Raw genomic sequence first — 20,281 nt, 5'->3', positions numbered from 1 at the left:
GGACTTAATGGTTCCCGTCCCAGGGAGCTCACACGTCAGACATGGATGAAACCTCTCTACTTCCCCTCCTTCCTCCTACCAGCAAGGGGAGCAGTGGTACAAGTCCAACTGCACGCAGCTTTGCATCTGTGAGAACAACAACAAGTTCCACTGCCAGCCCTGGAAGTGCGGGGCCCAGGAGGAGTGCGGCCTGCGGAACGGCATCTATGGCTGTCATGCACAAAGTGAGCTGTCAGAGTGGAAGGGTGGCCTCAGGCAAGGCAATGGCCCTGCCCCAAGCAGCTGCCTCTGGGAAAGCTGTCCCCAAGACAGGCCACCATTTCCTGCAGCCAAGTCCAGGCCTTGGTGGGTGGAAGGGTGAGGGGGGCACCATGCCAACAAAGACTTGCCAACTGGTCGGCTTTGCGTCTGGACCTGGGCCCCACCATTTCTCCTCTCCTCTGCAGGAACCTCCACCTGCACTGTCTCAGGCGACCCGCACTACCTGACCTTTGATGGAGCTTTGCACCACTTTATGGGCACCTGCAACTATGTGCTGGCTCAGCCCTGCAGGCACAAGCCTCGGGAAATTGCCTTCGTCGTGAGCGCCACCAACGAGAACCGCGGCGGCAACATGGAGGTCTCCTACGTCAGGGCCGTCCATTTGCGGGTCTTTGACCTCAAAATCTCACTGGTCAAAGGCCGCAAGGTTATGGTACGTGCCTCTCTTAGCCCAGGCCTTATAGCACTCAGCCACTCCTGGCCCACGCATCCATCTTAGGGAACCCTGGACACCCCCTTGCAGGGATGCCTTCCTCCCTCTGGGGCCCCATTGTCCCTTCCTGCTCCCTGCTGACTGTGTCCTCCCTACTCACACAGCTGAATGGCCGTCAGGTGGCCCTGCCCGTGTGGCCCTCTCGGGGCCAGGTGATCATCAGACCTAGTGGCAACTTCATCCTCCTCTACACCAACTTTGGCCTTCAGATCCGCTATGATGGGAACCACCTGGTACAGGTGACTGTGCCCTCCTCCTATGCCGGCCGCCTCTGTGGGCTGTGTGGTGAGTTCCCCGGCACCCTCATGTGGCATGGGGATTGGGGGTAGGTGTTGTGGTGTGGTCCTGGCCACCACACGTTGCTCTGGGGGCATCCTAGGTGCCCATCACCTGAGTACAGGTGTACCATCTCAGACACTTCACTGCAGGGTGCCTCGCAGAGCTTGTGTTTTGTTTTTTTTTTACAAACTGAAGGTTTGATGCAAGTCACTCCCACAGGTGCTCAGATGATTGTGTTAGCATTTTTTTAGCCATAACGTTTTTTGAAAAATTAAGGTACATACTTTTTCTTTCTTTTTAAAGATGTGCTGTTACACATTTAATAGATTCCAGTATGGTACAAACATTAACTTATTTTTAAAGATTTTATTTTGTTTATTTGAGAGTATTGGCAGGGGTTGGGGAAGAGGCAGAGACAAAGAGCTCAATCTTCCATCTGATGGCCTCAGGGGCTGGGGCTGGACCAGGCTGAAGCCAGAACCTGGAACTCCATCTGGGTCTCCCACGTGGGTGGCAAAGGCCCAAGCATTTGGGTCATCCTCTGCTGCTTTCCCAGAAGCATTAGCAGGGAGCTGGATCAGAAGTGGAGTGGCTTGAATCAGAGCTGTACTATGAAATGCTGGCCTTGCAGGCAGCAGCTTAACTGAATCTGCAGTAATGTCCAAGGTATACCCGTGTGAGGGTGCTTCAAAAAGTCCCTAGGAAATGTAGTCAAATAATGAGTTTAGGATGCATTTCTGGCACATCTGGTTAAGTTGCAAGTCCTGGATTCGAGTCCTGCCTCCACTTCTGACCGAGGTCGTGCTCATGGACACTCTGGAGGCAGCAGGTGAGGGCTCCTGGGCTCGGGTCCCTGCCACCCACAAGGGAGACCTGCATTGTACTCCTGGCTCCTGACTAGTTTGACCTACCCCCAAGGCATTTAAAGACAGGCTGCAAGATTTTCTCTTTCTCTCTCTGCCTTTCAAATAGCTAACTAAATTTTAGAGGTGAGTTGATTTCGGCATAAAAATTTTTTTGCCTAAAAAAAAAACTGGCTTTTACTTCTGTTTTCCATGAAGTCTTTTTATCTTCAGTTGAAGATGCTGAGCAAGAAGGGCAGGTGTCGGCTCTGGCGCAGTAGCCCAGCAGCTTAAGTCTTTACTTTGAATGGGCTAGGGCCCCATATGAACGCTGTTTCATTTCCTGTCAGCCCCGCTTCCTATCCAGCTCCCTGCTTGTGGCCTGGGAAAGCAATCAATGACAGCCCGAAGCTTTGGGAACCTGCACCCATGTGGCTTTGGATTGGCACAGTTCTGGTCATGTGGCCGCTTGGGGAGTGAATCAACAGATGGAAGATCTTCCTCTCTGTCTCTCCTTCTCTCTGAATATCTGACTTTCCAATAAAATAAAATAAATCTTAAAAAAAAAAAGAAAGAAAGAAGGGCAGGTGTCAGGGAAAGCCAGAGGTGAAGAAGCAGAAGGGGCTAATGTGACAGAAGGGAGAGTGAGGGGAGGCAGTGGCCCTGGCTCGATGGCCCTGTCTGGGCATCCCTGGATGGATGGATGGTACAAAGCTGGGCTGCCCTAGCTGGGTTTGCTGGCGCCTGGCAGCCTCAACGGCCTCGGTGACTCCCCTGTCCCACAGGCAACTACAACAACAACAGCTTGGATGACAACTTGCGCCCAAACCAGAGGCCTGCCAGCAACTCACTGCAGCTGGGGGCTGCCTGGAAGCTGGAGGAGGGCTCTGAACCTGGGTGCGCACATGGCGACTCCCCCAGCCCTTTGTGCTGCAGCCCTGCTGGTGGGAGGCTGGGCCTTGCCCGCTGCATCCTCCCTGCCCGCATGCCCAGACATCCCTTGCAGAGGTTGCTCCTTTCCCTTTCCTTCTTCCCGAGTCTCCTGGTCCTTCCCACTGAAATGCACCCCTTCCCCAATGCCCTGCCACACCTGCTTCCCTCTAGTGACCCCTAATTTTTTGCCCCTTCCTGCTGTCACCACTCAGCTGCTTCATCGCGGGCGGCAAGCCCTCCAGCTGCAAGGGGACCAACATGGGTGACATGTGGAACAAGAATTGTGAGGTCCTCAGGAACCCTGTAGGTAAGGCCTGGGGGTGAGGGAAGACATGGGGGGAGCCATCAGAACTCAGGCCCACCAGGGGACAGGGGAAGACATAGCTGCGACTGACCTGTCTTTCTGGGACTTACTGTGGTGCTGTGAATGTATTGATTTAGTTAAGTCACACAGACACAGACACAGACACAGACACACACACACTCACACACACACACACCCCTTCCATTTGCTGATTCACTCCCCAAATGCCTGCAATATAGCCCAGGGTTTGGCTGGACCAAAGCCAACAGCTATGGATTCCATCCAGGTCCTTCTTGTGTGGGTGGCACGTCCCATGCACTTGGGCCATCACTTGTATTAGTAGGAAACTGGATGGGAAGCAGAGAAGCCAAGATTCTATGCTAGCACGGAGACAATAGGATGCAGGCATCCTTGGCAGTGGCTCAGCTTGTTGCATAATAACACTGGCTGGAGGTCTGCCTCTGCATCTCAGGCAGTAGGGGTCTGCCTGTTAGAGCCTGCTTCCTAGGCTCCCTCTCCTCACCCGTCCTGCTCTCCTTCTCCCAGGGCCCTTCTCTCAGTGCCACTCAGTGGTGCCCCCAAAGGCCAGCTTCATCAGCTGCGTGCATGGCCAGTGTGGCACCAAGGGCGACGGCCTGACCCTGTGTCGCTCCCTGCAGGCCTATGCGGCCCTATGTGCCCAGGCCGGCCAGCCCCTTGGCTGGAGGAACAGCACGTTCTGCCGTGAGTATGGGTTACGCTGCTCCCGCAGGCTGCACAAGTCCCCAGATCCCTACTCCCTGTCTTCACCCAGAAATTCTCCTGCTCCAACCTGCACAGCCTGGACCCTGGCTGGCAGCCACACAGGTCCCTCCTGTCCTCTTGTCCCAGCCTCTGTGCAGTCCCCTGTCCTTCATTCCCTGACTTGTGGCCTCCTCCATCTGACACACACCTCCTTAGAAAACTGTCTTTCCCTCCTACCTGGGCCAGCTATTGCCTTTCCTCCTCCCCAGAAAGTTCCTTTTTTTTTAAAATGTATTTGAAAGGCAGAGTTACAGAGAGAGAAACAGATACACAGAGAGGGATATTTTCCAACTTCTGGTTCACTGTGCAAATGATCACAATGGCTGGGGCAGGCCAAAGCAAGCAGCCAGTGGCGCCATCCTTGTTTCCCACAAGAATGACAAGGGGACCAAGCACTTGGACTATTACTTGCTGCTTTCCCAGGAGTATTAGCAGGGAGCTGGGTGGGAAGTAGAGTAGCTGGGACTTGAACCGGCACTCCTGTGGATGCCAGTGTCCCAAGCAGTGTGGCCTGGCCTATCCTGCTGTGCCATATGCTGGTCCCTGCACCATAACTCTTGAGGCCTGGGGTCAGGAGCTGGGACATCTACTCTGGGCTTTGTAACACCCTTGTCTTTCTCAGCTCTGAAGTGTCCGCCCAACAGCAACTACAACCCCTGCAGCACCCCCTGCCCAGCCACCTGCCTCAGTTTGAATGTCCCCAAGGACTGCCCTGTCACACTGACCTGTACTGAGGGCTGCGAATGCCAGAAAGGCTACGTTTTGAGTGGAACCTCCTGTGTGCTTCTCAGAGAATGTGGCTGCATGGACACGGATGGCTCCTACCACTCGGTGAGCCAGACCCAGTGACCAGGGGCCCCTGTCCCTCCTGAGTGAGGGTATGCCATCAAGTCAAAGCTTTGAGCTTTGAGTGCGTGGCTGGGGTGGCGGGACATTGGATCAAGGGGTCGGTTTGGGCGGGGCTTCGAGTTAAGGGGACTGGGCTGGGGGAGGCCTCCATCTCCATCTCCAGCTCCCAAGCTTCTGTTGTCTCCACCCACCCCTACTCGGTGCAGGTCGGGGAGAGCTGGTACACAGACAACACTTGCACCAAGCTGTGCACCTGCTCCCTCCTTAACAACATCACCTGCCAGCCAACCACCTGCAAAGCTGGCGAGCAGTGCTGGCCGGTGGATGGGCTCCTGCGTTGCCGGGCTTCTGGTAGGCACCCCCAGAGCCGAGACCAGACATGCTCTCAGGAAAACTAGTCCCCTGCTTAGATGACCCATGATGGATTGAGAAGTCTACCCACTGGTGAGGGCAGAGCCCACATAACCTAGTCACCTCCCAAAGTCCTCACCTCCAAATGCTATGTTTGCAGCACCAGACATTCCCCACACAACAACCATGCTTCTTCCACAGCAGCCTTGAACTTGAGATGGGAGAGCATGCCTGTGTGCCCAGTAGAATCACTCCCACTCTGCCCCCAGGCCTCAGGCCAGCTGTGGCCTCGGTCCTCGTCCTCTTCCCCTCTCAAAGCTGCGTGGCTTGACCAGGTGAGAGCAGATGGCAGTCTCAGTGCCCTCTCTCTCCTCCCAGGCATGGGTGTATGCCGGATCACAGAGCCATCCCAGTACATCGGCTTTGATGGCATCAGCCACCCGCTTCAGGGTACCTGTACCTATGTCATGGCCCAAGTGTGTCACCCCAACATGGACCTGCCATTCTTCAAGGTCAGCGCCAAGAATGAGAAGTTGGAAGGCAGGTCCAACACTGTCTACCTTCGCCAGGTTTACATAGATGTCTCCAGTTCCCTGATCACCCTGCAGAAGGGCAACAGTGTGTTGGTAAGCAGGGCAGGCTGGCCAGGGTCAGGGGCCCAGAGGACCACGCTGGTGTCCCCTGCTCCTCACAGATGCCCTTCTTCTCAAGATCAACGGCAACCAGGTCAGCCTGCCTGTCACCAACCAGATTCCGGGGGTCAGCATCACCTCGAGCAGCACCCACACCATGGTCAGCCTGAAGATCGGAGCCCAGATCAAGTTTGACGGCCGCCGCAACTTAGAGATCATAATCCCCGCAGCCTACTATGAAAAGGCAAAGGAAAACACCCAGCCTCCACCCAGCAGGGGTGGGGAGCTGGCATGGGCACAGCAGAGGGGGGCACTGGGGAGGGCACCTTTCTGTTCAGGAGGACCAGCGTGGTCCTGTGTAAAACGATGGATTATGTCTCCCAACACCACGTGGACCCTGAATGCACACAGATGTGCGGCATCTGCGGAAACTACAATGGGGAGCCGGAGGACGAACTGCTGATGTCCAGTGACGAGCTAGCTGACAACGACCTCGAATTTGTGAAGAGTTGGAAAGATAACGACATTGACCGAGAGTAATTGTCCCCTAAGACTTTCCCGCTTGATTGTAGCATGAGCTGGGAAACTAGACTATAGGGCTCACTCCGCAAGGCTGCAGTGTTGCCTTGGCGGGTGTGTTTTGCGTGGGGAGAGAAGGAAGAGTTACTTGGGTTAGGTCTTCCTCTGGTGTGAGCGAGGGGGCCAGTGTTTGACTCTGCCCTTATGCCACCACTTGGCATTCCTGCACTCTGTGTCACAGCGCCTGGGTTCGAGTCCCGGCTCTGCTTCCTGTTAGCATTCTTGCTAAGGCATATATCCCAGGAGGCAGCATGAATGACTCAAGTATTTCCATCCCTGTCCCTTACATGGGACACCCGGATGCAGTCAGGGTTTCCTGGCTTTGGCCTGCCCCAGCCTGGGCTATTGGAGACATTTGGGGAGTGACCCTGCAGGTGGAAGGTTTCTCACCATCTGTCTGCCTGTGCCTTTCAAATAAAGAAAAAAGATGAACTTTGGAAAAGCAGTATGGGAGGGAGGAGGTGAAAGCTGCAACCGGACTTCTTTCTCGGTGAAGACAAGAGGCCCCATGGCAAGCCTGGGCAAGGGCACGGAGTGCCATAGCAGCACCATGGGTGGGGCAGCAGCTGCACCTCATAAACCCATCCCTTGTCCCCAGTTGCCAGAAGATCCAAGAAGAGGAGAGGAAGCCCCCAGTGGTACAGCAGGCGAGCGAGTCCAGGCAGCAGGGCAAGTGCGGGCCAGCCGACTTCCAGAAGGCGAAGGAGCGATGCCAGGCAGCCCTGCATGGCCCTGGCTGGGCAGAGTGTGCCACCCGTGTGGACCCCAAGCCCCTGGTGCTGGGCTGCAGCAACAACCTCTGCCAGCTGGGTGGCCTCCTCCGTCCTCTCTGCGAGGCCCTGAAAGCCTTTGGGACCATGTGCCAGAACAAGGGGCTCAAGCCCCCACTCTGGAGGAACAGCACCTTCTGCCGTGAGTGTCCCCCTGATGGTCACAAACCCCCAGACCCACGCCAAGGGAGCCCCAGGTGGCCTTTCCTCACTCTTAGGAAATGGGGGCTTTCCTCAAATGCAGCGTGTTCACCTGTTGTGGAATCTATGCTTACACGATTTAGTCCACACTTCTGCCAAAGACTTTTGATTTGTAAATATTCAGGCATCAAATTTTCGTTCCTTATTATTTTTTTTAAAGATTTGTCTTATTTATTTGCAAGGCAGAGTTACAGAACAAAGAGAGAGAGATTTTCTTTTTTTTTTTTTAAGATTTATTTATTTATTGGAAAGTCAGATACACAGAGAGGAGGAGAGACAGAGAAGAATATCTTCCGTCCGATGATTTACTCCCCAAGTGAGCACAACGGCCAATGCTATGCCAATCCGAAGCCAGGATCCAGAAACTTTTTCTGGGTATCCCACATGGGTGCAGGGTCCCAAAGCTTTGGGCCGTCCTCAACTGCTTTCCCAGGTCACAAGCAGGGAGCTGGATGGGAAGTGGAGCTGCCGGATTAGAACCGGCGTCCATATGGGATCCTGGCGTGTTCAAGGCGAGGACTTTAGCCACTAGGCCACCCCTCCGGGCCTGAGAGAGAGAGAGACTTTCCATCTGCTGGTTCACTTCCCAAATGGCTGCAGTAGCTGGGGCTGAGCCAGGCCAAAGTCAGGTCTTCCTATGCACTCTGCTGCTTTCCCAGGTCACAGGCAGGGAGCTGAATGGGAAGTGGAGCAGACAGGACAGGATTTGGTGCTTATATGAATGCTGGTGTGTGACACCAGAACTAGCTTTGCCAGCTCTGCCACAATGCCAGCAGCACGTGGTGAATTTTCTAGAAGTGGAGCTGTTGAGTCAGGAGCCCATGTGCATTGGTGCTGCTGACAGCTGCTGGCAGATGACTTCCAGAGATGGCTTTACCTTCTTGCCAGCACTGCACGGAAGTGCCCGTTTCTCTACTGCCCAGTCAGCACCGTGCACACTCACAATTTTTGAATTTTTGCTCATTTGATAAGTGTAAAAGAGGAATCTTCATTTATTTTTTCCTCCCTGACCCCCCCTGCTCACACGCATTCTCCACTTACACACTGAGCTGTTGGTGCTTATCAGGCTATATATTAGGGGTGGGTATTGGGGCAGCAGAGAGACTGTGCCTGGGAACCCTGCGTCCCATAGCAGATGCCTGGATTCGTGTGCGGCCATGCTGCTGATTCTGGCTTCCTGTTAGTGATTACCCAAGGAGAAGGCAGGGGGTGGATCTGGTAGCTGGGCCTCTGCCTACTTGAGTGGAAGACCTGGATTGAGTTGCGAGCTCCTGGCTTTGGCCTGGCCCAGCTGCTTGCTGTTGCAAGCATTGAGGAGGTGAACCAGTGGATGGGAGATCTCTGTCTATTCAGGTCTCTTTCTCTCCACAATATTTTAAAGTTTTTTTTTTTTTAGGGGTATTTTATCTCTCATGGAAAAGTATCTCTTTAGGAGTTCTCTGAATGACACTAGTTTTTATATCTGGTGACTTTTTTTTTTTCTGCTCTGCAGGAAAGAAAATATTTTGTATGTGACCAAATATATTCATCTTGTCATAGCTTCTGCAATCTTAAACCATGGTTACAGACACTGTCCCCACAGAAGAAGCAAAGAATTTGCTCTCACTGTGCTCCCAGAATTTTTGTGGTTTCAGCTTTTTTTTTTTAATATTAAAAAAAAAAATCCCTTGAGGATTTACACTGGCATGTAATACAAGATATAAATCCACTTTGTTTTTCTGTCTTCTCCCACAGGGCTAGGCAGGCGTTCCTGCATTGTTAATAAGCGGCTCTGACTTTGTCCACTTATGGACTTTCCACAGTTCACCCATCCACAGGTCACATGTCGCTCAGTGGCAGGGCTGTGTTCAGAGGAGTGCTCTGTTAAACAAATTTTTTAAAGAGATTTATCTATTTTTATTGGAAAATCACATATACAAAGAGGAGGAGAGACACAGAGGAAACTCTTCTATCTATTGATTCACTCCCTAAGTAGCTGTAATGCCTGGAGCTGAGCTGATCTGAAGCCAGGAGCTTCCTCTGGGTCTCCCATACAGGTGCAGGGTCCCAAGGCTTTGGGCCATCCCCGACTACTTCCCAGGCCACAAGCAGGGAACTGGATGGGAAATGGGGAAATGAACCAGTGCCCATATGGGATCCTGGCACATACAAGGCAAGAACTTTAGCCATTAGGCTACCATACCAGGATCATCTGTTAGACGATTTTTTGCAGTCTGTTAATTTATCTGAAAGGCAGAGTTGTTTTTTTTTTTTTTTAAAGATTTATTTTTATTATTTTTCTATTGGAAAGGCGGATATACAGAGAGGAGAGAGAGAGAGGAAGATCTTCCGTCCGATGATTCACTCCCCAAGTGAGCGCAACGGGCCGATACTATGTGAAAGGCAGAGTTGTAAAGAGGAGAGACACAGAGAGAAAGATCTTCCAACTGCCGATTCAATTCCCCAAATGACTGCAACAGATAGGGGCTAGAGCAGGCCAAAACCAGAAACAAAGAGCTTCTGTGTCTCCCATGTGGCCCTCAAGGGCCCGAGCAACTTCCACCTCTTTCCTAGGCCATCAGCAGGGAGTCAGTTCAGAAATGGAGCAGTCAGAACTGTAACTGGCACTCATATAGGGTACCAGTGTCACAGGTAGTGGCTTACTTACTGTGTTATAACTTCAGGCACCCTGTTGGGCAATCTCATCACCATGCAGACATAACTTGCAGGGTGTTGTCTGATATTCTGGGATCACCATCACACATGAGCTCTGTGGTGGACTGAGGTTTTGTGTGGCACATGCTGTATATCTGGATCCATATCTCAGCCTTCTCTTCCATCCCCTTGGTCCATCTGGATCTGTAGGACTTGTGATAGCTCAAAGTGTGCTTTGATTATTGATGGAAACGTTCACTACCCAACGCTCTTCTTTCTTAGAAAAAGGGATTGCTTTCATTTATTTGCAAAACAGAGAATGAGCTCTTCCGTCCCTGGTTCACTCCTTAGGTAGGTGCAACTGTTGGGGCTGGGCCAGGCCAAAGCCGAGACCCTGGAGCTCCATCCGAGTCTCCTGTGTGGGTGACAGGGATCCAGACACTTCTGCCTCTTTCCTAGACACATTACCAGGGAGCTGGATAGGAAGCAAGAACAATGCTTGGATGAAAGCACTGGCTTTGCAGGTGGCAGCTTAATGGGCTGCACCCTGACACTGGCCTCAGCTCTTTCTTCTTAGAAGCTTCCTGGACTTTCTAGCTTCCTTATAATGTCACCTTGACCTTAATCTTATGGTGTCTGGGACCGGCATGCAGGTAAAACCATCATCTGAAATGGTGATATACCAAACAGGCGCTGGGATCCCAGTGGCTCTACTTCTGATCCAGTTCCCTGGTAATAGGCTGGGGAAAGCATGGCCCAGGCATGTGGGCTTGTGTAGCTCAAAGACTTGGAGGAAGCTCTGGCTTTAGCCTGGCCAGTACCGGCCTTTGCCGCTCTCTAGGCAGTGAACCAGTGGGTGGAAGATCTCTCTCTCTCTGTCTCTCCCTCTCTATGTTTGCCTATAACTCTGACTTCCAAATAAATAAATAAATATTAAAAATAAAATCATGGTATCATACACACACACACACACACACACACACACACACACACACACACACACTGTCACATAGCCCTGTTGACCATCTTCGGTGTTCCAATTAACTGACATCTCCCTGTTGCTATTTCCTACCTATGAACATGGTATGCCTTTCTGTTGGCTCACAGCTGCTTTCTCTTCAGCTCCCCACACTTCCCTGGCAGAGTTGTCACCTGCCTGCACCGTGTTCCCATTGTCCCTCCTGCACACACACTCATCACCTGTTGGTACCACGGATCTCTAATCTCCCATGCTGCCCACCAGGAAGAGCTGTTCTTTGCTCCTTCTTGCCCTGGGGCCCATACTCAGGAAATGCTTGCTGGATAAATGAGGAAAGGAAGAAAAATCTGCAGTCTTGCTGCCCATTCCCCCTTTTCCCAGTTTCCACTGCCTCTGCCCCTCCCCTGTCCAAGTCTCCTCTGACCCCCTCCCCTCCTCCACCCCATAGCTCTGGAATGTTCCGCCTACAGCACCTACACCAACTGTCTTCCCACCTGCTCACCTTCCTGCTGGGACCTGGATGGCCGCTGTGAGGAGGGCGCCCAAGTCCCTTCCACCTGTGCCGAGGGTTGCATTTGCAAGCCTGGCTATGTGCTGAGTGAGGACAAATGTGTGCCCAGGAGTCAGTGCAGCTGCAAGGACACCGAGGGCGGCTTCATCCCTGTGAGTGGGCACTCTGTATGGGATGGGAAGGGGCTGTGCTTTGAGGATGAGGTTTGCTTTTTGCCTCAGTTCTTCTCAAGTGTGAAGGACTGGCCTTGGGCAGGGGCTGTATCTGATTAGGGTTTTTATGCCTGGGATATAGCAGGGTTTAGTAGAAGGAGACTTGGTTTGGGATAGCCTGGAGTTGAAACCTGGTAAGACCACTGAGGCATGACCTCTGTGAGCTCTGTTGTCTGTACAGCAGGTCCAGTGGTACTTTCTGGAAAACATGCAAAGATCCAAATGGTACTGTAGCTAAGTACATACCCCTCGGTTTCCACGTGGTTTCAGGCCTTGCTTCCCAACCCTGAGGCTGTCAAAGTCTTACATAGAATAGCACAGAACACATGCATGTCGTCCGCTGCACGGTCTCCAGGGGAAAAACAGCACCCTACATCACGTACAGGCTGTATAAGTAACTGCCATGTGTGTTGCTCAGGGAATAACAACAGACACAATGTTTTCCAAATATTTTTAATCCTTGGCTGCTGAGACGATGGGCTTAGGTTGAAGGGATACAAGGAGGGCTCTGGCATCCTCATCCTGTTCTCTCCTGGTGGCTCCTACAGCCGGGCAAGAGCTGGATGTCAAAGAACTGCAACCGGAAGTGTACCTGCAATGGTGGCGTCATTCAATGTCACGCCTTCCACTGCCCTGCAAGGTCCCATTGCCAGCTCAATTCCAACAGCGACAGCTACTGTGCACCTGACAGTAAGGGGAGCCTCTGGCAAGGGTGGAGGGGAGGCGGAGCCCACGGCAGGCCTGGGCTGGGCATCTGGAGTTCTGACCTGTGAGTGTGGCTTTTACCAACACGAAAGACAGCGTGACAGAGAAGGAGGAGTGGGAGACAGAGATTTGCCTTCTACTGGTTCATTCCCCCCAAATAGCTAGCAGAAGCCAGGAACTAGAGCCCTATCCGGGTCTGCCATGTGGATGGCAGAAACCCAGCTTCTGTGGTCTTCCCAGACACGTTAGCAGGGAACAGGATCAAAAGCAGAGCCGCCAGCTCTTGAACTCATTCTTGGATGCTGGGGCTGGGAGGAGGTAGGAGGTGGCAAGCCAGGCCTCAGGAGATGGTCATGCCCTCAGCGTCTATCCTTCTTGGCAGAGTCAGATCAATGCACAATCTTTGGGGACCCACATTACCGCACTTTCGACGGCGCAAACTACATCTTCCAGGGCCGTATGACCTACGCTCTGGTGAAGACGGTGGACACGCTTCCTGACGGGGTGGAGCCCCTGCTCGTGGAGGGGCGCAACAAGGTGTTTGTGCCCCACACCAAGATCTTCGTACGAGAGATCACCACCTTTGTCTATGGCTATAAAGTCCAGCTCCGGGATGATCTGCTGCTTGTGGTGAGAAAGAGGCAACCCCCCACCCCCAGGGGAGGGATAGGCCTGGATGGACAGGAGCAATCCCCCAGGGCATTGGGTGAGACCCCATCCCTGGTTTCGGAGGAAGATCCTTGCAGGTGTAGCTTGGTTGCCTGAGTCAGAGTCAAGTTCATTTTCTGGGGTGAGGCAGAGGTGGACAGGAGGGCTCAGCAAAAGTCTACTACTGAGAGGGAGTGGTGGCAGGGTGGGGTGCATGGAGCACTGACACGGAGGCTCAGCCTGGGCTGCAGGAAGGCAGAGCCATCCATGGGGCCAGGCTGCTGCTAGGATGGGGCTAGGGCTGCAAAGAGAGTCAGCCCACGTGGGCAGAGAGGGCAGCAGCGCTAATTCCACCCATCCCGGCACCTCCTGCCCTCCCAGGTGAATAACCAGAAGATGGCAGTCCCCTACCGGCCCGAGGAGCGGCTGCGGGTCACCCTGAGGGGCCAGCGGCTCTATCTGATCACTGACTTTGATGTGGTGATCAGCCTCAATGACAAGAACAACGCAGGTCACTGAGAAGGGAGGTCTTGGGGGTATGAGGGGAACACTGCATAGGAACTGGACCCCAGGCCTGGGTGTGGTGGGAGGGCAGTGCCTGGAGGAGTGGCGGGGGGCTCACCAGGGGCTCCCGTCTCTCCCACACAGTGATCACCCTACCCAGCATGTACCAGGGGCTGGTGCGCGGCCTGTGTGGGACCTATGACCAGAACCGCAAGAATGAGTACATGTTGCCCAGCGGCGCCCTCACCACCGACATCAATGTATTCGGCAACAGCTGGGAGTTGAAACTGGATGACTCGCAGCCCCTCTTCCGCTCCCCCAGGTGAGGGGGTCGGGCCAGGGCCAGAGCTCTGGATCTGTTCTCAGCAGGTGCCTGGTGGTTCACGAGGGGTCACTTGCTCCGCTGTGAGACACCTGCCTGCTGGAGCACTGCAGCCCTGCTCCACAGGGAGCGTCCTTCCTCCGGGGCCTCACCCGGCCCCTTGGCTTGTCTGCCACACAGAGCCCTGCGAGAGGATGCCCAGGGAGAAGAGAAAGAGCCAAGCTCTCCTGAGCCAGAATGCAGCCAGGAGCAGCTGACGCTCGCCAACAACACCCAGAACTGTGGGGTGCTGATAGACTCCCAGGGCCCTTTTGCTGCATGTCACCAGACCGTGGACCCCAAGCCCTTCCACAAGTGAGTCAGGGCGCCTGCCCCACAGGCCCTCCAGGGGCCCTATTGCCTGCTGTGCGGTTTGCCTCCCAACAGCCTTCCCTCCACACCACCTGTTGTCTTTTGGTGCCAGCGGGGGAGCGGAGGATGTGGGAGGAGTCCCGGGTCCTCCGATATGGGTTTCTATTTCCTCTTTTCGGACAGCCTGTCCCACCGTCCCCCTCCCTCCCAGGCACTGCTTGTTGGATCTGTGTGTCACCCAGGACCAAAAAGTGCATGAGGAACTGCGCTGCCGGATCCTGGGCGGCTACGGCATTCTCTGCCAGGAGATGGGCATCGCCCTGGCCAGCTGGCGTGACCACACTCACTGCGGTGAGGCCCGCCCCTACCCCTTGGCTTCCACATCCCTCAGCGCCTACCAGGGCCTCCCCCACTGTCCCCAAGACCCTGTACGTGTTTGGCTGGCCTGGACCTCTATGCAGCTCCTGACTATGCCCGTGTGCTCTCAGCCATGGTGTGTCCAGCCAACACCGTGTACCAGAGCTGCATGACACCTTGCCCTGCGTCCTGTGCCAAGCTGTTGGGCCCCCAGGACTGCGAGGGCCCCTGCGTGGAGGGCTGCGCCAGCCTCCCTGGCTACGCCTTCAGTGGAGCCCACAGCCTCTCCTTGGCTGACTGCGGCTGCACCAGCAACGGTGTCTACTACCAGGTGCGGGTTGGGGGCCGGTGGCCCAGGGAGCTTGGGTACAGAGCCGGCCCCAGGTGGAAACAGGCTCCCGTCTCGCCCTCTCTGCCTGCAGCTGGGCCACAGCTTCGTGACTGCCGACTGCTCTCAGCGCTGTACCTGTGCCAGCTCGGGGGTGCTGCTGTGTGAGCCTTTCAGCTGCAGACCTGGGGAGATCTGCACCCTGGGCAACCTCACCCGGGGCTGCTTCCAGGGTGAGCCTGGACCCCTCTCCTCCAACAGCGCCACATCTCACCCTGTGGCTCCCAGCTATCCCCAAACCCAGGGCCCTTTGTCTTACCTCCCAGGGCCTCTCCAGCCCTCACTGCAGCATCTCCATCTCATGATAGACCAGGAAAATGGGAGTTGAGCAGCGTGAGGGCTGGGAGGCAGGCTGGCTGGACCAGGGACGGGCGCTGGGAGCTGCTCCCTGGAGCCTCGCCCAGGGCACCGTCTCAGGGTTACTGCATCCTTGCAGAAAGCCCATGCCTGCAGAACCCATGTTGGAACGATGGGCGGTGTCGAGAGCAGGGGGCCAGCTTCACCTGTGACTGTGAGCCGGGCTACGGAGGGAACCTCTGCACGGAGCCCCGGGAAATCGTGCCCCGTGCCAGGCCAGGTGAGAGCTGCCGCTTGCCCGCAGGCATCTGCTGCACAGTTATTCTTTTATGGACAATGCTGACACGTTGTGACAGCTGTTACAGTACATGGCACAGACACACATGCTGCTGTGTTATAGACACATCATATTTATTACCACAGGGCTTTAAAAGATGTTATTTATGTATTTGAAGTACAGAGAGAGATCTTCCATCTGCTGGTTCATTACCCAAATGGCAGTATGGGTGTGTTCAGTAAAGTTTCAGCTTTGGTTTTCAACTCCACCAGGAGCCCAGGGATTGTCACAGATAAATACAGCTTGCACTGCCTGAATTTTTCAAAATGTCTTTCACATATTGGAGAGACAGAGGGCTCCTCTCTATTGGCAACCTGCAACAGCCAGGCTGGGCTGAAGCTGTGAGCCTGGCAACCAGTGCCTGTCTCCACGAGGGTGGCAAGGACCCAACTGATGATTTAGCTGTCACCTGGTGCCTCCTGGGGGATGCATGAGCAGGGAGTGAAACTGGGACTGGACCTCACACACTGACTCAGGATGCGGTGTCCTGATGGTGTCCAGCCTCCGTGCCAAACGCCTGTTCCCACATGCACTGTCATCACAAATATCTGAGTATGAGCCTAGACGAAGAGCACAGGGGTTCTCAGTCAGCTCCCTGCCCTGCCACCGCAGGCCACATTCTGGAATCCTCTCTGAAGCTGCCTCAGCCTGCTGCCAAACCCCATTCCTCTGTATCTCTTCTTGTACCTTTTGCTGTCTCTCCCTTCCCAAATTCAGATCTCCCCAAGTCAGCAGGTATCCTGTCCCAGGTAGGGACCTGGAAGGAGCATGTTTGATGTGGGAGTTGTAGGACTCACCCCAGGATTGGGCCTGGGAAAGTTGAGAGTGGAAACCCAGAAACGTTACCATTCCAGCTAGTGCCTGTCTGATGCTGGGCGAACCCAGGGGACCCACTAGACAAACAGCCCCTCAAATGGCCTATGTCTAGAACTGGAGAAGGGTGCTGGGGGCTGGCATGGAGTTCTCGGTAGGGGGGAAGGGTAACAGCCTCCAGGGGGTCCTCACCCCCACCAGCAGATCCCAGTCCTTCCTTTCCCATGTGTGCAGACTTGTCCAACTTGGTGGCCGTCATGCTGGGGCTGCTGGCATCCCTGGCAGTCCTCGGGCTGGTGGCGATCAGAAAATGCGTCTCCAAAAAGAAGCGGCGGTTGAGGTAAGCATTGGGTGGTAGTGGGGGGTGGGTGACAAGTAAACAGCACAGGGGGCCTGGGAGCCAGGGCCCCACGCAGCTGTGTCTGTGCCTCCCAGGGAGAAGACAAAGAGCTCAAGCCGAGACTGGCTCCTAGGCACAGGGGATCACCATTCCCGGCGATCGGTGCGCTGGCAGCCAAGAGCCCGGCCCACCTCTGACCCAGGTGTCTTCAAAACTACCCAGTTCTGAACTGTCCCTGACCAAGAGATCTAATAAAGTTATTTATTTTTGAGATGTGACCCCCCCCCCCCCGCCATGTGGCTATGGGAGAGGTGAGGGTGCTGTCTAAATGGGCCTCTTGGTCCTAGGAAAAGAAGGGGTCAGGGAGGGAAGGGCTGTGAAGTGGGGGACCCCTGACTCCTGAGGGACAAAGGGGACTTCACCCAGAATCCCACTTGCTGCAGCCGAGGGCTTGCACTGGCTGGGTGCAGGGACATGTAGTCTGGGCTCTAGAAGGAAAGCACCACTGCCTGCTGGGGGGCACAGGCTCAGGAGGTACTGATGCACTGGGTCCCCCAAAGGTGGTGATGGTCTGTGCCCAGCTCATGAGATGATTGGGCACCATGTTCCTGGAAGGAAACAAGACCCAACCTGGGGTGGTATCACAAAAATCCCTCAGCCAGGCCTGTCGATCCAGCATGAATTTTCCTCCTCCCTACTACGGCTCAGCTGGGAGAGCTGCTCAGGCCTTGGGAGAGGAACTCACAGGCTCAGAGTTCCCACACCTCTCTTTCCGTTCCCTCAGCCCTTATTTGCTGCTCCAAAGGTCACCTTATCTAGCCTGATGTCTGCTTGGCAGGGGAGGGGTCTGGCTGGACTGGTATCCTCCAAATGGATCCTGCATCCCTCTTGGGGATACACTTTGGGGGCTCTGTTACCAAGGCAGAGGGACCCAGAGACAAGGATGCTGAGGTTGGAAAGCTGCTTCCTGAACTAAGGAGGGAAGCGGAGACTTGGGGTCACCCCACACTGACTCTCACACAAGTGGGGGGTGACAGACACAGGAGTAGGAAGAACAGTGATCCACCAGGATGGTCCTCCTGGGCCTGCCCCAGCCTGTGTCTCAGACCAACCATAGCAGGGAGAAAATGGGGGTGGCTGGAGGGGACTAACCCCATTCTCATTTGTTAGGGAGAAGCTGAGGAAAGCTAAAATCAGGGGGCATCCCCTTCCCTTCCTGAGGCCCCAGAATCTGTAGTGCAGCACCCTGAAAGGATTGTCCTCCTTAAGACCCAGCCCAGCCAGGCCTGCAGGTGGCGCACATGTTTGGGGGTCCCTGCCTACCACACCCAGAACCCCTCCCCTACAGCTAAGGCCAACCAACCCCCCTGCTGCTGTTATGCCAGCCCCAGCTGTCAACATCTGTTCCCCATCTGTTTGCTGCTGCTCCCCACTGGCCAACTCCCACCCTCTTGGGGGGAACTGCAGGCTAGGGTCCTGGGCTCAAGGCCTCCCCACCCTCCCTCAGGCCCTGTAAGCAGGGGAGGGCAGCAGCCCCACCCTGGAGGTGCCCCAGGCGCTTGGCAGTGGCAGTGGGAGCTGTTAGAGCAGTAGGAGTGACTCATCGCCCCTTTCCCCACCCCAAACACACATGGGCTGAGGTGGGGGGCTTAGAACCCACCTATCACAGACACCCCCAGAACTAGGACACATCCCATGTTCTTTTATTAATACAAAAAAAAAGTTTCTTTTTTTAAATATAATTTAAGAATGCCGCCAAGCACCGGGATCTGTCTCTGACTTCCACCTTCTCCCCTGCCTCTCACACTCCCTCACCCTCCTCATCCCACAGCCCCCAACTCCACAGTGTGGGGACACTTGTGGGATGCAGGGATACGTCTGGAGCCACCATTTACAGGAAACAGGGGGTACCCCTGCTTTGCCCCAGGAGGCAAAGGAGGTGATGGCTAAACGGTGTCCTCCAACACAAAGTTGACAGGAAAACAAACAAACAAACAAAAAAAACAAATGGGGAAGGAAGAAAAATAAGACCAAAACGGAAAAAAAAATTAATAAAAAATAAAACTCAAAGCCTTCAATATGAAGGCAGATGGGGGAGGGGCATTTACAGGGAAAAGGCTTGAGTTGGGGGCCACAGCAGCAAGCCAGGGCACTGCAGCACAATGATTTCATCACTGGGCCCGCACCCCTTCCTGCCTCCACTCTGGTGGGCAGGCCAGTCGCCCCTCTCTTTGGTCTGCAGGGACACGGTAAGGTGACGGCAGCACCTGGGGACACTGGCAGGCACTGGGCGCTTCCTGTCCCTTGGGTCACGCCCAGTGCTGAGGGGCAGGCCCTCTCACCCACCCTTGTTCTGGGGGAAGGGTCCCCTCTGAGGAGTAGGAGGAAATGTGATACCCACACTCCCACAGGAAGGACCCCCAAATCCAGCTCCCCATCCCCACAGGTTCAAAGTGCAATCCAGCAGGGGCGCCCAGGGAGGAGACCCCCGCTGTTGTCCCCCTCCACAGCTTAGAACTGCGGTGGTGGTGGCGGCGTGGGTCCTGCCGTGGCACCTGGGGTGCTGGCCTTGGCCTGGGACTTCATGTGCTGGACACTGGCCAGGATCTTCTTCTGGTGCCCCGCTAGGGTGACTCCAATTCGCAGGAGGTCTCTGTGAAAGGAAAAGGGTCCAGTGAGCCCTGATGGGATGCTCTCCACACCTGGCCCCAGACCCACGGGCCTGGCCCCGTTAGCTGGGATCACCAGCCAAGCAGGAAGGCCGATGCAAGGGGGTGCCGATGTCAGGAGTTGCTGGGCAGCCACAGTAGGGAGTGGGGTTGAAAAGGGGCAGAGGTAGGAAAAAAAATGGAGCATGCCAGCATACACTGGAAAGGAGGCTGGGGGACAGGGATAGCAGAGATGGCTTTAGACGAGAAAGGAGAAGTGAGAGGGCGATCGGAGAGGAAGGAAGGCTGGGTGGGGAGGAAGGAGGTGCGGCTCCTCGCCCAGTACAGCTCAGATGGGAGAGAGAAAACCCAGGGCGGATGGAGAGGCCAGGCGAGGTCAGGGAGCCTCCTGCCCCTGAGGTGGGCCAGTCCGCCCTACCAGGGACCCTCCAGTCCCAGATTTCTGCTCCTTCCATGTCTGTTTATTCAAACCCAGGGTGAGAATGAGAAGGAGAAACATCTTGGCCAGACCAGAAGAAAAAGGCAACTCAGGAGGCGATGGAATCGTAAAACCATTGAACATGAACACTGAAGAGCCTCTCCGAGACCTTGTCTTCTCCTTTTATGGGTGGGAAGCCAGCAGCAGAGTCAAGGAACGGGCTGTTAATGCGAGAGCCAGCGTTGGAATGTAGATAGAGGCACCAATTTAGGCCCAGATACAGAGGCCGGAAGGGAGGTGGCCGGGGAGGGGGCTGCTGCGGAGGTCTCCAGGTGAGCGGTCCTGGGGTCTCAGGCCTTTGGGGGCTCCCCTGCCACACTGCAGAGCGACATTCTAGGTGAGAGTGAGGCCCTGGGAGAGCTGTAAGTGAGGGTCTGCCCTGGTTCCTGCATGCGAGGGTCCCAGGTACCACTCTCCACTCTGGCTGTCTCCATCATCCCCTCTGCTCTCAGCCAGCAC

At 55.0% G+C, this 20,281-nt stretch overlaps 1 protein-coding gene across 1 annotated transcript in view; it reads left to right on the top strand.

The window, feature by feature from the left end:
* Window positions 1-16,903, top strand: part of ZAN (zonadhesin) — a 35,598-nt gene extending 18,695 nt beyond the window's left edge. Inside the window, exons 22-45 of the mRNA XM_040973702.1 lie at window positions 87-224; window positions 447-694; window positions 859-1,039; window positions 2,661-2,772; window positions 3,021-3,115; window positions 3,659-3,835; window positions 4,518-4,726; window positions 4,951-5,095; window positions 5,474-5,730; window positions 5,807-5,971; window positions 6,139-6,263; window positions 6,905-7,236; window positions 11,339-11,553; window positions 12,162-12,303; window positions 12,701-12,948; window positions 13,348-13,477; window positions 13,615-13,792; window positions 13,973-14,146; window positions 14,355-14,494; window positions 14,632-14,831; window positions 14,923-15,061; window positions 15,325-15,465; window positions 16,570-16,675; window positions 16,771-16,903. Of these exons, the coding sequence (XP_040829636.1) occupies window positions 87-224; window positions 447-694; window positions 859-1,039; window positions 2,661-2,772; window positions 3,021-3,115; window positions 3,659-3,835; window positions 4,518-4,726; window positions 4,951-5,095; window positions 5,474-5,730; window positions 5,807-5,971; window positions 6,139-6,263; window positions 6,905-7,236; window positions 11,339-11,553; window positions 12,162-12,303; window positions 12,701-12,948; window positions 13,348-13,477; window positions 13,615-13,792; window positions 13,973-14,146; window positions 14,355-14,494; window positions 14,632-14,831; window positions 14,923-15,061; window positions 15,325-15,465; window positions 16,570-16,675; window positions 16,771-16,903 (4,130 nt within the window). The remainder of the gene's footprint in view (window positions 1-86; window positions 225-446; window positions 695-858; window positions 1,040-2,660; window positions 2,773-3,020; window positions 3,116-3,658; window positions 3,836-4,517; window positions 4,727-4,950; window positions 5,096-5,473; window positions 5,731-5,806; window positions 5,972-6,138; window positions 6,264-6,904; window positions 7,237-11,338; window positions 11,554-12,161; window positions 12,304-12,700; window positions 12,949-13,347; window positions 13,478-13,614; window positions 13,793-13,972; window positions 14,147-14,354; window positions 14,495-14,631; window positions 14,832-14,922; window positions 15,062-15,324; window positions 15,466-16,569; window positions 16,676-16,770) is intronic.
* The last annotated feature ends 3,378 nt before the right edge of the window (window positions 16,904-20,281 follow it).

The sequence above is a fragment of the Ochotona curzoniae genome, unplaced genomic scaffold, assembly GCF_017591425.1.
Source record: "Ochotona curzoniae isolate NIBS_2020 unplaced genomic scaffold, NIBS_Ocur_1.0 contig_2321, whole genome shotgun sequence".
Taxonomy (NCBI): Eukaryota; Metazoa; Chordata; class Mammalia; order Lagomorpha; family Ochotonidae; genus Ochotona; species Ochotona curzoniae.
This window is presented reverse-complemented; position numbering and strand designations above follow the sequence as displayed.